This window comes from Mus caroli, chromosome 15, assembly GCF_900094665.2.
Source record: "Mus caroli chromosome 15, CAROLI_EIJ_v1.1, whole genome shotgun sequence".
Lineage (NCBI taxonomy): Eukaryota > Metazoa > Chordata > Mammalia > Rodentia > Muridae > Mus > Mus caroli.
In genome coordinates this window covers 74,012,799-74,026,332 of record NC_034584.1, presented here as the reverse complement: position 1 = coordinate 74,026,332, position 13,534 = coordinate 74,012,799, and the positions used below count along the sequence as shown (strand labels likewise).

The 13,534-nt window shown below is 55.8% G+C and overlaps 1 protein-coding gene across 2 annotated transcripts in view; it reads left to right on the top strand.

Annotated features, from left to right (window-relative positions):
- Window positions 1-607: 607 nt before the first annotated feature.
- Window positions 608-13,534, top strand: part of Pdgfb (platelet derived growth factor subunit B) — a 19,414-nt gene continuing 6,487 nt past the window's right edge. The window contains exons 1-3 of one of the 2 annotated variants that reach the window (XM_021183695.2): window positions 608-1,653; window positions 10,325-10,424; window positions 12,481-12,570. In XM_021183695.2, the coding sequence (XP_021039354.1) occupies window positions 1,591-1,653; window positions 10,325-10,424; window positions 12,481-12,570 (253 nt within the window). In that variant the 5' untranslated portion in view covers window positions 608-1,590. Of the gene's footprint in view, window positions 1,654-3,302; window positions 4,203-10,324; window positions 10,425-12,480; window positions 12,571-13,534 lie in introns of those variants that run through there. The other variant, XM_029470035.1, reaches the window with a different exon arrangement.

The following is a 13,534-nucleotide window of genomic DNA, read 5'->3' as shown; positions in this document are numbered from 1 at the left end:
CTTTGCAGTTCAACAGACTCAAATTCAGCCTATGCTGGCATGGCAGCGCATGCTGTGTGCCAGGCGACAAAAAAGGAGAGGCAGACCCAGTTTGTAGCTGAAGGGTTCCCGCTGGCTGTGGGTTTAGAGCTTCAACCTTGGGGCTGGTGTGTGGCTGGATGTTTTCTGATCATTCTGACATTTAATCCACACACTTCGTCCCCCACTTAGAGAATGTAGGGTGAATCACAGAAGGAAAGTGACTTGCCCAAGGTGACCCAGCTATTCAATTAGACTCAATGGAATCTAAGCTGCCAGGCTGCAGATGTCTGGTTCTGGGGTTCAAGGGCCACACTCCTGGTCTTGGTCCTGGCCCTGCAGACAGGTCCCTAAACACTGTGCTAATGGGTGGGGCCGCAGTTCACCTTCAGTTCCTGCCAGAAGGCTAGATTCACAGTCACAGGGGCTGCGTAGTTCTCAGAGACCCCTCAAGCAGCAGTCTTTGCCTGAGGACCTCCCTTGGTTCCTGCCCCCTCCCGGCGCTGACTCCGGGCCAGGAGAGGAAAGGCTGTCTCCACCCACCTCTTGCACTCTCCCTTCTCCTTTATAAAGGCCGGAACAGCTGAAGGGTGGCAACTTCTCCTGCAGCCGGGAGCAGCCTGCCTGCCTCCCCCGCTGCCTCCCTGAGGGCTTCCCTCCGGCCGCCAGCGCCCATCTTTCTCCAGAGGGATATTTTGCGCACACACACATACACACACGCGCAAAAGGGAAAGGAGGAAAAAAAAAGCCCACCCTCTAGCTTCGTTGCAACAAGAAAGCCGGAGCAGCCGCAGCTCGAAACCCGCAGAGGACGCCCAGAGTGGCGAGCGAGTGGGTAGATAGACAGACTGACCCGAGCCGCGTCCACCTGTCGGCCCAGACCAACCCAGCGCGCAGTGGGCGCGCCGCGCTCTCGGAGTAGCCGTGCCCGCCGCTTGGGCCCTGCGCCAGGGCGCACACGCTCCCGCCCCGCCACCCGGCCCGGGCGGGAGTTTGCACCTCTCCCTGCCCGGGTGTTCGGGCCGCCGCTGCAAAGCCAACTTTGGAAAAAGTTTTTTTTTTTTGAGACTTGGGCTTGGAGGTCCCCAGCTCTGCGCTTTCTGATCTGGGGGTCCGTTCCAGAAAATGTTGCAAAAAAGCTAAGCCAGCAGGCAGAGGAACACGCCTTTAGCGGGCGAGTGAAGACGAACCATCGGCTGCCGTGTTCCTTTTCCTCTCTGAGGTTGGAGTCCCCTGCGCGCCCCCACACGGCTAGACGCCTTGGCTGGTTCGCGACGCAGCCCCCAGACCGTGGATGCTCGCGTGGGCTCGGGATCCGCCCAGGTAGCGGCTTTGGACCCAGGTCCCTTGTCCAGGTCCTCCCCAGCCCCCCAGCGACGGAGCCGGGGCCGGGGGCGGCGGCGCCCAGGGGCCATGCGGGTGAGCCGCGGCGGCGGCTGCAGCGGCCTGAGCGCCTGATCGCGGGGGACCCGAGCGGAGCCCACCCTCCTCCCCAGCCCCCCACCCTGGCCGCGGGGGCGGCGCGCTCCGTCTACGCGTCCGGGGCCCCGCGGGGCCGGGCCCGGAGTCGGCATGAATCGCTGCTGGGCGCTCTTCCTTCCTCTCTGCTGCTACCTGCGTCTGGTCAGCGCTGAGGTGAGTTGCGACGGCGGCTGGGGCTGGATCCTTCCCTGGTTGCCCCAGCCCCCACGCCTGGCCGCCCCCTCCTCTCCCTGCAGTGAACTTTGGAGCCTTGCAGCGCGTGAGTCAGGCGCCGGGCACTGGTGGCCCCAAGGGCTGGGAGGCCAGGTCCGGGGTGCTGGGCTCCTGGGGAGGAGGCAGCGGTGGGTTTCTTTCCAGTGGACCAATCTAGATCCCTAAAGCTTTTAGCGTCCTAGAAGGTGTGTGCTGCCCTGCCTCCTGCCTCAGGAGCTAGAGATCTTAAGCTTCCCGGTTAAGGGGGAAAGGTGAGGTGATATCTAGGGTGTCTAAAGCATCGAGACCTCCTGTGTCCACCTCAGAACCAGCCTGGGCTTTGGTTCTGCCCAGGACCCGGCCTGCCCTAGAAGTGTGCTGTGCGCCTTCGAACTCAGGGTATCCAGAGATCTTAGGCGAGGGTTTTGGTCCCACCCTAGCTTCTGCACTGGTCTAGAGTGGGCACCTTGGGGTCATGCTGGACGATCCAAAAGCACCTTGTATCTTGGCGCAAGGGGCCCAGAGAAAGAGAGAGACACTAGAGAGACAGGCAGACAGACAGACGGTAGGTTCAGACGCTTGGAGTAGAGACAGGACTGGAGGTGGGGCGCGGGGGGGTGGGGGGGTTGGTCTGAAGGAATCTAGCCCCCGGGGCGGTGTGTGTCTGAGGCCCAGCAGTACCTGCGCCGGCACCCTACGAGAGGAAGCACCTCTCTTCCCCGCAAGCAGGGTGCGGAGCGCACGCCTGCAGAAGCCTAGCTGCAAGGGCGGTCGGGTATGGAAACGTCTGCGGGAACGATCAGGTCGGATCAGTGCCCCTACCCCTCCCAGCCTCACGTAGCAGTGAGTTGGCAAGTCTACCGGGAATCCAGGTGGGAAGGGGGCGGGGCAGGAGGAGGCGCGAGCCGGAGCGAGGCTAGGGCCAGGAGAGCGGATTGCCCGAGTCCTGTCCCGCCTTCTCCTGCGGAGGTCTAGACTCTACACCTAGTCGACTGCTCGCCGGGCCAGCCGGATCGCCTGAGGCCAAGCGTAGGAGACAGGAGGCGGCAGGGAAGGGGTTAAGGCGGAGGGCTCCGAGGCCGCAGCCCGACCTTGGGCCGCAGCCAGAGCAGGTTGTTTTGACCACGAAGGAGCCGTCGCCGTCTCCTTTTGTTCTTGGGGCTCCTCGAGGGCCGCCGGCCGCCCGCCCTGGGGGCCCCGCCCTTCCGCGGCTGCCCCCCGTGGCCGGAGCCCGAAAGAGAGCAAGCTGGGCTTGGCCGGGCCGCTGCAGGCCGCTCGCGGTACCCCCTCCCCTCCTCGTTAGCAGCCCCCCGGGCCGCGGCCAGCTGTTGGGGAGGGGGACGCCAGGAGGCCCCAGCTGCCGCCTCGCCGCGGGGACCTGGAGGCTGGCCCGGTGCCAGGGCGTCCTGAGAACCGCGGCACCCCGCGGCTGCTCTCTGCAGCCCACCCCGCCCGGCCCCCGACTCGCTCACTCACCCCACGCATGCACACTCCTGGCCGGAGGCGATGCTCCGCTCCCGCGGGCGGGCGCGCAGAGCGACGGGCACGCACTAAGGCGGCCAGGTCGCGCGCCCGCCGCCACGCCCGTGCACACGCGGGACACACGCGCACGCGGCCCGAGTACACGTGCGCTCACACACCCACGCACGCACACAGGCACGCACAGTCCCTCTGTACACTCAGCGCCAGGTGCCCGCCCCCACGCAACAGGTGGGCCCTCAGTGCGCCCTGGCACTCCACCGCCTCTGTAGCCACCCCATTTCCTTCCTGGGGGTTCTGAGAAGGGAGGGACAACCCCAGATCCTGATCTGGACTCCACAGCACGCATTTTGGCCTGTTTAGAGTAGCTTAGCAACCCCTCAAATTTTACCCCTCTATAATGGCTTTTCAACCACCCCACGTGGTGTGATGTTGGTGTGACCCTGGAGACCCTGGAGTGCAGGATAGCCATGCAACGAGTAGCCATTTGATCATCAAGACAGAGGGACGCCACCTACCTGCTGAGTGTGTCACCCACAACCTCCCTTACTTGGTTAATCCTGGTAGGAGTATGGAGCCCTGCTTATGGGCACTGCTGGATATGTAACATCTGGATGAGGTTTCTCTTACCATTCCAGCTTCCTCCAGCAGCACTCCAGCCAGTTGCATGAGCATTTACATTTAGGGTTGAGGCTGCTGCTCAGAAATTCAGCCTTGTCCCTTCATGGACTACTGGAACCCTAATTACACTGTGTTTTGCAATTGTTCAAGGTTTTCCCGATAAGCTTGGGGGTATTAGACTGAAATCATGGGGACATGTCCCCGTGAAGACCAGCCCAGGCAAGCTCCAAATAACCAGTGTAGGGAGACACAAGGAGGACTGGCCTCTCTGGGTGACCCTGTAGTTGGCTGTATTTTACATGGAAGCTTTAAGCATTGGGAACAGGCTGGTAGGATTGAGGCAGTACTGGAGGAGAATCTGAACAGGCTGCCGAGGCCCGTCTCCATCAGCTGAGCTGGCTTCCCAGAAGGTGACTGTCATGTGACTATTTGTCTGCCTCAGCACCCTTCTGCCGGGAAGGAGTAGAGGGCCCTCCCCCCAATAGTTACCAAGCACCACGTCTCCTTCTGGCTTGCTAATGTCCACGGGTGGAGGGAGGGGTCCCACTTGGCTGGAATCCCCCTGCCCAGATGTGTGAAAGTCAAGGTGAGAGATTCTGGAGGCCCTAATGCAAGAGCCAGGAAGTGTGTGTGTGTGTGTGTAGGAGTTAACTCGAGGTGTTTGCCTGGTGTTCGAGATGCCCTCCCTCTTTCTGATGTCCATTTTGTGATTATGTTTTCTTCTAGGGTCTCATGTGGTTTCAAAGACACAGGGATGGGCTTGAACCCTTGTCCTTCCTGCCCACTGCCTCTAGAGGTATAGGTGTGCACAACCCTGCCTGACTATGACAGCTTTTTAAGTTTTGGTTTATTTACCTGTTTAGTACCTGCTTTCTTCCGTGAACTCCAAACAGCAGGGAGATTTTTGGCCTGGTTCCCTGGTGTTAGTGTGGTGCTTATAGCCTGAATAATCACCAAGAAGTACGAAAAGAATGTGATGGTGGGTGGGCCCAGGCCAGCAGTGCCTTATTTGTTTGTTTGTTTGTTTGTTTAGACAGTTTTTCTGGGCAGACTTGGCTGTCTTGGGACTCACTTTTTAGACTAGGCTGGCCTCGAACTCTGAGATCGTCCTGCCTCTGTCTCCCGAGTGCTAGGATTAAAGGTGTGTGTCATCACCACTGGGCTCTGAGGTACTTCATTAACAGCATATGGCCCCGAAGAACCCCGCCCCCGCCCCGCCCCCTGAGAATATACTCTTCTATCTTGGGACCTGGACTGTCAGCGGGGAGGAAAGGAGGTGGGAAGATACAGAAAGAGAAGCAGGCTGGGCCTCAGTTTCTCTTACCTAAAATATGGAACAGATTGGACTCGGTTAGTGTTATGCATAATAAGGGAGTTGGGTCCTCTTGAGTGGAGGTGAGGACAGGATTGCAGTGGGCCACGGGGTGGCCCATCCCATGGACAGGGCCTTCTCTTCCAGCTTCGATGTGTTTCTCTTGCTGGGCTGCAGAAGAGGGGGAGGCTGAGCAAGAGAAAGGACGCCGCCTGTGTTGTGCCCAGAGAGGGCTTCTCCATAGAGCTTGTCTTTGCCATCTCATCTAAATAAGGCCCGAGACGCAAGCAGTCAAGCAGGCAGGCCCTAGGAGGCTTCGTCAGCTTCTGCCTCTGCCAGCCATAGACAACGCCCGGGTGCTGGGCAGAGAGCCCGTCTCTCTCATTGCAGAGGCAGCAGGCTGTGGGACTGTGAAGAGTCAGTCTCTCTCTCTCTCTCTCTCTCTCTCTCTCTCTCTCTCTCTCTCTCTCTCTNCTCTCTCTCTCTCTCTCTCTCTGTGTGTGTGTGTGTGTGTGTGTGTGTGCCCAGGTGGAGGGTGGAGTTCAAGCCCTTTTGATCTGGCAGCCTGGCTGGGAGCAGGTAACTCACCTGGCCTCCCTCTTGCTCATGCCTCCTGCAGCTGGCTCTGGGGGTGGGGCAGGGAGGAGGCTGTTTCTCTGGGCTGCCAGGCTGGCTTGACCCCACCTGCTTCCATCCCACACCCGCCAGAGATCTGGGGCAGCTTCTTCAGGTTGTCAGGTTTCCTGTTCTGTGTGTGGGGGTAATCTATGAATGGGTGCCCACCTTGAGGCTTCCAGAACCTGTGGCAGAAAAAAAAAACAAACCAGATTTCAGCAGCCCCATATTGGGGGCCAGAGGGAGGACTGTTACACCCAGACACATGGACTCTGTTTACAAACAGGTGCTTCTGAGAGTCTCTCCGGAGCACTGCATCCTGGAGTGGACCTCTGGCTGTTAACACCCCCGGGACCCGGAAGAGACCCAGCAGCCCACAGGGCACCTGGTGGTGTCAGTGTGGGGCTAGGTGTCATTTCCTGTGGCCCTGCGTGGGGGATCGTGCAAAGTCACACCCAAGGGGGACAGCAGCTCTCCACCCACCTGTCACCATCCTTGGAAATGTTCAGAGCATCTGGTCCAGGACGCTGTCATTTGCTGTCCTCGTAGGAAACACATGAAAAAATTGCTCAGCTGGTGAAGTGCCTTTTCTTTTTCTTTCTTTCTTTTTCTTTTCTTTTCTTTTTTTTTTTTTTTTTTGGTTTTTCCAAGACAGGGTTTCTCTGTGTAGCCCTGGCTGTCCTGGAACTCACTTTGTAGACCAGGCTGGCCTCAAACTCAGAAATCCGCCTGCTGGTGAAGTGCCTTTTATTTGGGACTGCTCTGCTGGGCACTGTTACAGGATCCTCATGACCAGCTGGGGTTAACCCCATTTAAAGGACAAATAAGAATCCCTTTGTGTCCCTTTTAGTGGTGCTGGGGACCGAACCCAGGACTTCACCCTTGCTAGGCAGTAGCTCTGCCTCTGAGCTACACCCTCAAGTCTTTTCTTTCCTTTGTTTTTATCTTATAATGGGGCACTGCTAAATTTCCCAGGCTGGCCTTGAACTTAAATCCTTCTGCCCCATCCTTCCAAGTAGCTGGGATTAAATGTCTGTGCTATTATGTCCGGCTGAAAGTAAGGTATTTATGGTAGGGTTCATTCTGAGCACCCTGGTTCTCCCCACACAGGGAGCCCTGGCTTTTTGTCTGTTGTGGGTCTCTCACTTCTGACTCTGGGAGTATTTGGGACCAGTGATACTGTAGCCTGTGTGACATCCTATGTTCTGTGGGATGGTGAATAGCACCTCTGCCTCCACCCGCGGTGCCAGCAGCCTGTCCCTAGACTTGACAACTAAAAATGTCTTCAGATGGTGTCAGTGTACCCTGAGAGTGCCATCAATGTAATTGAGACTTGCTGTAAAACAAGATGGGGCAGAGAAGCCACAGGGGTCTCAAATGATGCTGGGACTAATGATATCAGGACAGAGAGGAGGCATGCTTGAACTGTCCCCGGAGAGGGCCAGGAGAGGTTAGGTCTGTTACGGCTTGGAAGGGGTCCACTCTGCCACTGGCTAGTCATCTAGCCTTGTGTCCGTGTATTAATTTCTCTAAGGCTCCGTTTTTCCATCTGGAAGATGGGACTAATGATAATGTTGGCAGAAGGGATCATACCTGAGCGAGCCTGCAGAGCAAGAGGCAGCCCTTCACATATTTTACCAATATTTATTGAGCACCAGCTGAGTGTTTTTCCCACCTCTACAGTCTCTACCTGGGGTCTTTCCCCACTCAGCCTCTGGGGGTAAGTGGGCTGAGGATTGGGGTGTCTGCTAGGTCTGTCCTGGGCTCAGTATGTTCTACTTTACTGGCAGCTCCAGCTATCCCTCCACATACACTTCTCATCCCTTGGGGCAAGCAAGCCACCTTACACAGCCTGGCTCTGGTGATCTTCGGTCAACCTCAGGCAGAATTAGAATGGAGTTAAATGTTTTCTAACTCAATTCGTAGATAAGAGGTCAGACCAGAGAGAGGCAGTGGCCAGCTAGAGGTCACACAGCAGAGGGTAGCGGTGTGAGGCATGGAATCTAAATCTCTTGAATACCATTCTAAGTTGGATAAAACTCGGGGCGAGTGGCCTTCTTTCTCCAGCCCAGCTTCTGGCCATCTGTCCTGCATATCTCTGCCCAACCGTGAAGCTGCCATAGACACTATAGACACCAAGTGCCTGCCCTGCTCCCTAGCCTGTCCGTCAAACCTCTGACATCCCTAGGATACCAAGCAGGTTTATAAACTCCATGACTGAACAAAGTAACCTTGGTGCTGAGTGAGGTCTCGGGAGCCAGATTTCAAGGCGTCCCCCTCAGCCCCCAGCCTGTCTCTTCTAGTTCCTAGGTTGGCTTGGGGGAACAGAGGTGGGCATGACTGAACCGCTACAGAGTTTTTCCTAAACATTAGACAAATGTCCGAAGTGTTTTGTCTCGTTTTGGTTTTTTTGGTGACACTGAGGTGCCCGGCTAGCCTGGAACCTCTGGACTCAGAAGAGCTCCCTGCTCTGCACGGTGGTTCACGTTTTTAATCTCAGCACGCGGTAGTAGAGGGAGTCAGATCCTTGAGTTCAAGGCTTTCCTGGTCTGTATCAAGTTCCAGGCCAGCCAGCCAGGGCAACGTAAGACCATGTCTCAAAAAAAGCAAAACCAAACTGTCTTAGATTCTTCTGTTGCTGTGATAAAACACCATGGCCAAAAGCAACTTATGGAGGGAAGGTTCTATTTTAATTTACAGTTCTACACCATGGGCCATCATCAGTGAGGGAAGGCAGGACAGGAACCTGGAAGCAGGAACTGAAGTACAGGCCATGAGGGAGAGTTACTTATTTGTTTGCTTCTCACGGTGTGACAGCCTGTTTTCTTATAGCTCCCGGGTCCACCAGCCCAGGAATGGTACCACCCCTGGTGATCTGGGTCTTCTCACATTAGTCAGTCAGTCAGTCAGTCAGTCAATCAATGAATCAAGAAAATATACCCCAGGCTTGCACACAGACCAATCTGATGGAGGCATTTTCTTTTTTTTCTTTTTTTTTTTTTTAGTTTTTTCGAGACAGGGTTTCTCTGTATAGCCCTGGCTGTCCTGGAACTCATGCTATAGACCAGGCTGGCCTTGAACTCAGAAATCCGCCTGCCTCTGCCTCCCGAGTGCTGGGATTAAAGGCGCGCGCCACCACGCCCGGCGAGGCATTTTCTTAGTTGAGATTCCCTCTTCACAATTGACTCTAACTTGGATCAGGTTGACCTAAAACCAGGCCAACCCACAAACAAAAGACCTTCCTGCCTCAGCCTCTAGAATAGCTCGGGACTACAAGCGGGCTCCTGGGCGCCATGCACCTGGCTCTCAACAATTGTCTGAGACATGTAGTAGCTTTTGAGGCAATCCCTCCCTGCCAGCAGCTGGCCAGGGCAGGAGTCTCTATTCCACCTCAGTACCCCAGTACCCCAGTCCCCCAAACACACACACACACACACCTGTGCTCAGTAACTCAAAGCTCCAGTCCCAGCTAGTTCTGTGAACGTAGGTTTGGCTTCTTCCCCCTCTCAGTCCTAGGAAACTGAGGCACAGGGTGGTTTAGTCCTCTCAGAGCTTCTCTCAGGCTGCATGGTCTTGTCACAAGCCGTGTGTATGTGTGTGTGTGTGTGTATGTGTGTGTGTGGCATGGTATGATATCTTGCAACTTTCCTTTGCCCCTTACTGCTAGGACATTTCCCAGTCCCCTCTGCCCTCACCTTTCCCTTGGGGATCTTGGCACCCGGCCCTTGAGACTCCTGTGACTGTGGGGATATTCCAGCTGTATGCGTGTGATTGTGGGACCTGCGGTTTCCCTGGAGGAAGCTGGCTCGTAGTGGGGCCTGTTAAGGTTCTAACTAAGTTTCAAGTGTTTGGTGACAGGCCAGAGGGGCTCTAAAAATAGTTTGGTTGGGCACGGGGCATGGGTGAGCTCTCAGGCTTGCCGGTTGGGCCTGAGGATTCCCCGACTTCCTTTCTGGCAGGTTCTGTCAGTAGCACTGGGATACATGGCCTTCTGAGACCACACAGCTCAGCAAGCATTTTAAAGCACCTTTCGGGCTGGGGGCTGGAGTCCACACTTCACTGTCATTGTGTGAAGCCTCTGCTCACACTGGTTTGGGGGCCCTGGACAAAGGATGTTGTTACCTGTTTGAGTCTCTGCCTTTTTTTTTTTTTTTCTTAATCTGTGATGTGGCAATAATTAGGTCAGTGTGTGTGTATGCTCGCCCTTGCGCTCGCGCACGCCCCTGTGAATAAATTGTAGCTACCAGGTGTGGAGGGAACTGTAGAGAGAATTGAGATTGTTGGAATTTCTCCAGGCCCTGTGATCTTACGGGGGAGACAAATGTAGACAAGCCAGTGGAGCCGGGCACACGCCGGGATACCATGGAGGGCTAGGGTTGAGTGTCCCAGCATGCTCTGAGCTATTCAGGCCCTGGGTCCTCAGTGCTCCTGGTTCAGCCTTGGATCTCGCCTGTCCAACCCTTACTTAGGCTTACTATTTGTTGGGGATGGCGGGGGATGGGGGTGGCTTGTAGGAACTTCGTGCAAGAGAAAGCACGTGGTTGGTAAGAGAGCCACGGTGAACCTTCGCCCCAGTTCACGCAGTTCCTGGTGTCTGACCGACAGGGGGATCCCATTCCTGAGGAACTGTATGAAATGCTGAGCGACCACTCCATCCGCTCCTTTGATGATCTTCAGCGCCTGCTGCTGCACAGAGACTCCGTAGGTAAATCGGACCCTCCTCCAGAACCTCGGCCTCTACCGATCCGTAGCACATCCTAGTGGCCACACCTACTACCCAGGGCAGGGCAGAGTAGGCAGACTGGTTGGTACCTGGGATGTGGGGTGGGGCAGAAACAGCACCCACATGTGGCTCTAGTTTGGTGCGCAGGGTGGGGTTCCTGGAGCACACTGGGCAGGGACAGAGTACTGAGGACATACACTGAGTTACCTACCCAGGTGTAGACACAGTTTAAGAGGGTAGGGAGCTATCTCCCTGCCCCTCTGGCCCAGAGCCTGGTCTCTAAGGTCTCCTGGGGACACCTAGCTTGGATCAGCTGGCAGCCCTACCCATGCCCAAGAGTGCGCTGGGCAAATGGGCACGTGCTTGGTGGCATACACGTGGCGGGGCCGGCAGGCTGGGTTGGGAATGTATTTATAAATGCTGTCTTCAGAGCAAATTCCATTCTATTCTAACCTCTGGCCTGGTCCCTGGAGCCCTGTTCAGCACCCCCCACATACACCCGCAGGCCCTTGTCCCTCTGGGGTCCTGTCTCTTTGTCACTTTGTAACCCTTGCCCAGACGCTATCTACGGGGGAACAGCATTTCCTGCCTTTGTTTCCTCTCTCCGTTGGGCCCCTGGCTTCTTCTCAAAAGCATTCCCGGGCCCTTTCAATACCGCCAGGGCTGGGGGTGGTAAGGCAGGCAGGAGGGGGCCCCAGCTGGGCCCACCTATTGTTCACCAGGGCCCCCACCCGATGTCTCCCACCCGTGCCCGGCTGGCCAACTCTGGCCACACAATGGGGCAACTTCCAAATTTAGCTTTCTTGCTGTTTCTTTCCAAGGCGCTCTGCCGCCCATTGCAGGCTGCCCCTCCACACCCCTGGTGGGGGTCGGGATCTTGGATGTTCGGGTTTTCAATAGCAGGCCTGTTTCGAGGCAACCCTGTGGCTTATTTTTTCCTAATCAACTTAACCTTTCCACAAAGCACATCTCTCCCCATCTCCTCCCTACCCGGGACATTCCAGAGATGGCAGAGAGAAAGGAAGAGAATAAGGGACAGACAGACAGGCTGACATGGTCAACACCGTGGGGCTGGACAGAAACAGACCAGTCTGTCAGTGGTGATCTGCAGGATTTTCTTCAAACAGGATCCCCTGGATCTGAGAGATGGGGTGGCAGCTGGCAGAAGTCTTTACCTTGGAGGGGACTAGTGGGCTGGGAGAGATCTAGGAACCCCAGGGCACCATAAGGAGATGGCAGAAGCTCATATCCAGCAATTCCTTTGCTGTCCTTCACCACCAAGAGACAAAGGGGGCTGGCTCTCCATCTTCAAGATCAAGTTCAAGGCCTTCTGGTCACCCTAATAGTAGCCAGCCCTGGCCAGTGTCTCGGGGCAGTGTAAGTGTGGCATGGAGATGTCACCAAGGAAGCTGGTAGCACTAAGAGGAAAGGACTTCAGCTTAGAGAAGGGAGCTGTGGCTACTGACAGGAAGAGGCAGAGAAGCCCAGGATGAATGCCAAGGAATGCCAACCTAGTGTGGCTGATGCGGGCCCTCCCACCCCCTTCCCTCTCCACCCTTTTTCTCCAGACCAGTAGGACCATTGTCAAGGCTCCAGAAGGCTGTGTTGGGCTGCTGGGCTGCTGGCCCCAAGGGGATTCTGGGAATTTCCCCATTCAGCACTTCCTATGGGAACGTTTTAGAGGGCACTGAGAACTGGCCTCCAGTGCTCTGGGTCCCTGCTCCACCCTGGAGGCTGAGGAGGGCTCTCTGACAGTAGCAGAGGGGAAGGGTTATTTTTAACTTCATTAACATGAAGTTCTGGCCAAAAATGGGGCTAAAAACACAGAGGGAGGCTGGAGGCTCTCAAAGATATAGTTAGCCCCCCCCCCCCTGCCAGTCCCACTAGCCATAGGGCTGCTCAAGGCTTTGAGAGCCAGGTCGCCTATTCAGAGCCAGGAACCTCAGGTTTAGAGGATGCTAAGGGTGGGACCTTGGTGTAGAGAAGCCATCCTTGACCTGGGCCAGCACAGCACGTCTGACTATGCTTTCCCCTGCAGATGAAGATGGGGCTGAGCTGGACTTGAACATGACCCGAGCACACTCCGGAGTCGAGTTGGAAAGCTCATCTCGAGGGAGGAGGAGCCTAGGTAAAACTGAGGATCCGGTAGCTGTCCGTCACAGGTGGGATCCAGGGAAGAAAAACTAGGGCATACGACCATCCTGGATTGGACACTACCTCCAAAATCCATTCCCCACTGTTTGGGCTCCATGAGGGGTGTAGCTGTCTTTGAGGTTGAGCTACTATGCCCTCTCCCCCCATGTTGTGCTTTTAAAATAGTGGTTTGGTGTTCCTGGCTTTGAAACAGGGTTTTACTCCATAGCCTTGGCTGTGTTAACTAGATTGGTCTGGAATGTAGAGATCCGCCTTGCCTACCTCCGGTTCTATACTCACTACATCTCTGCAGCCTTGGAATAGATGTGGCTAACCCCACTCCACAGGCCTGGAAACCAGGGTGGAGAAACTGGAATGGAAGGACTGAGGTCATAGGGCTTGCTTGTCGAAATGGAAACCAAGGTCTTCTCAGGCGGGGGTGGGGGAGTCCCCTCTGTCCACTACAGGCCCATGACTCCACTTTGGCCTAATGCAGAACCCAGCAGGTTCTACAGATTGCTCCTTAGCAGAGACCAGCCGAGTACATCTGTCAGTCCTAGTGAAGACTTCCAGGGTGAAGCAGGTGGCCACGTACAGTTTCCCGGTCACTGGAGATGTGGCTGGAAGAGCCTCTGGGTCTCCAGGTCTACTTCTCCACCTGTGAGCCATTCCCTGTGGGTGCCTGACCACTTGCTGACCCAATAGCTCTGTTGTTAATCCCATTTCGTCGATTAGGCTCTGAAGGAAAGGGCTACATACGAACAGACTAGTGGGGCTGGAGAGATGGCTTAGAGGATAGGAGCACTGGCTGCTCTTCCAGAGGCCTGGGTTCTGTTTCCATGACAGCACACGACTGTCTGTAACTCCTCTTCCACGTTTCTGACTCCCTTACACATGTAGGCAAAACACCAATGTACTTAAAACATTTCAAGAGAAGTTAAAAAAAAAAAAAAAAAAAA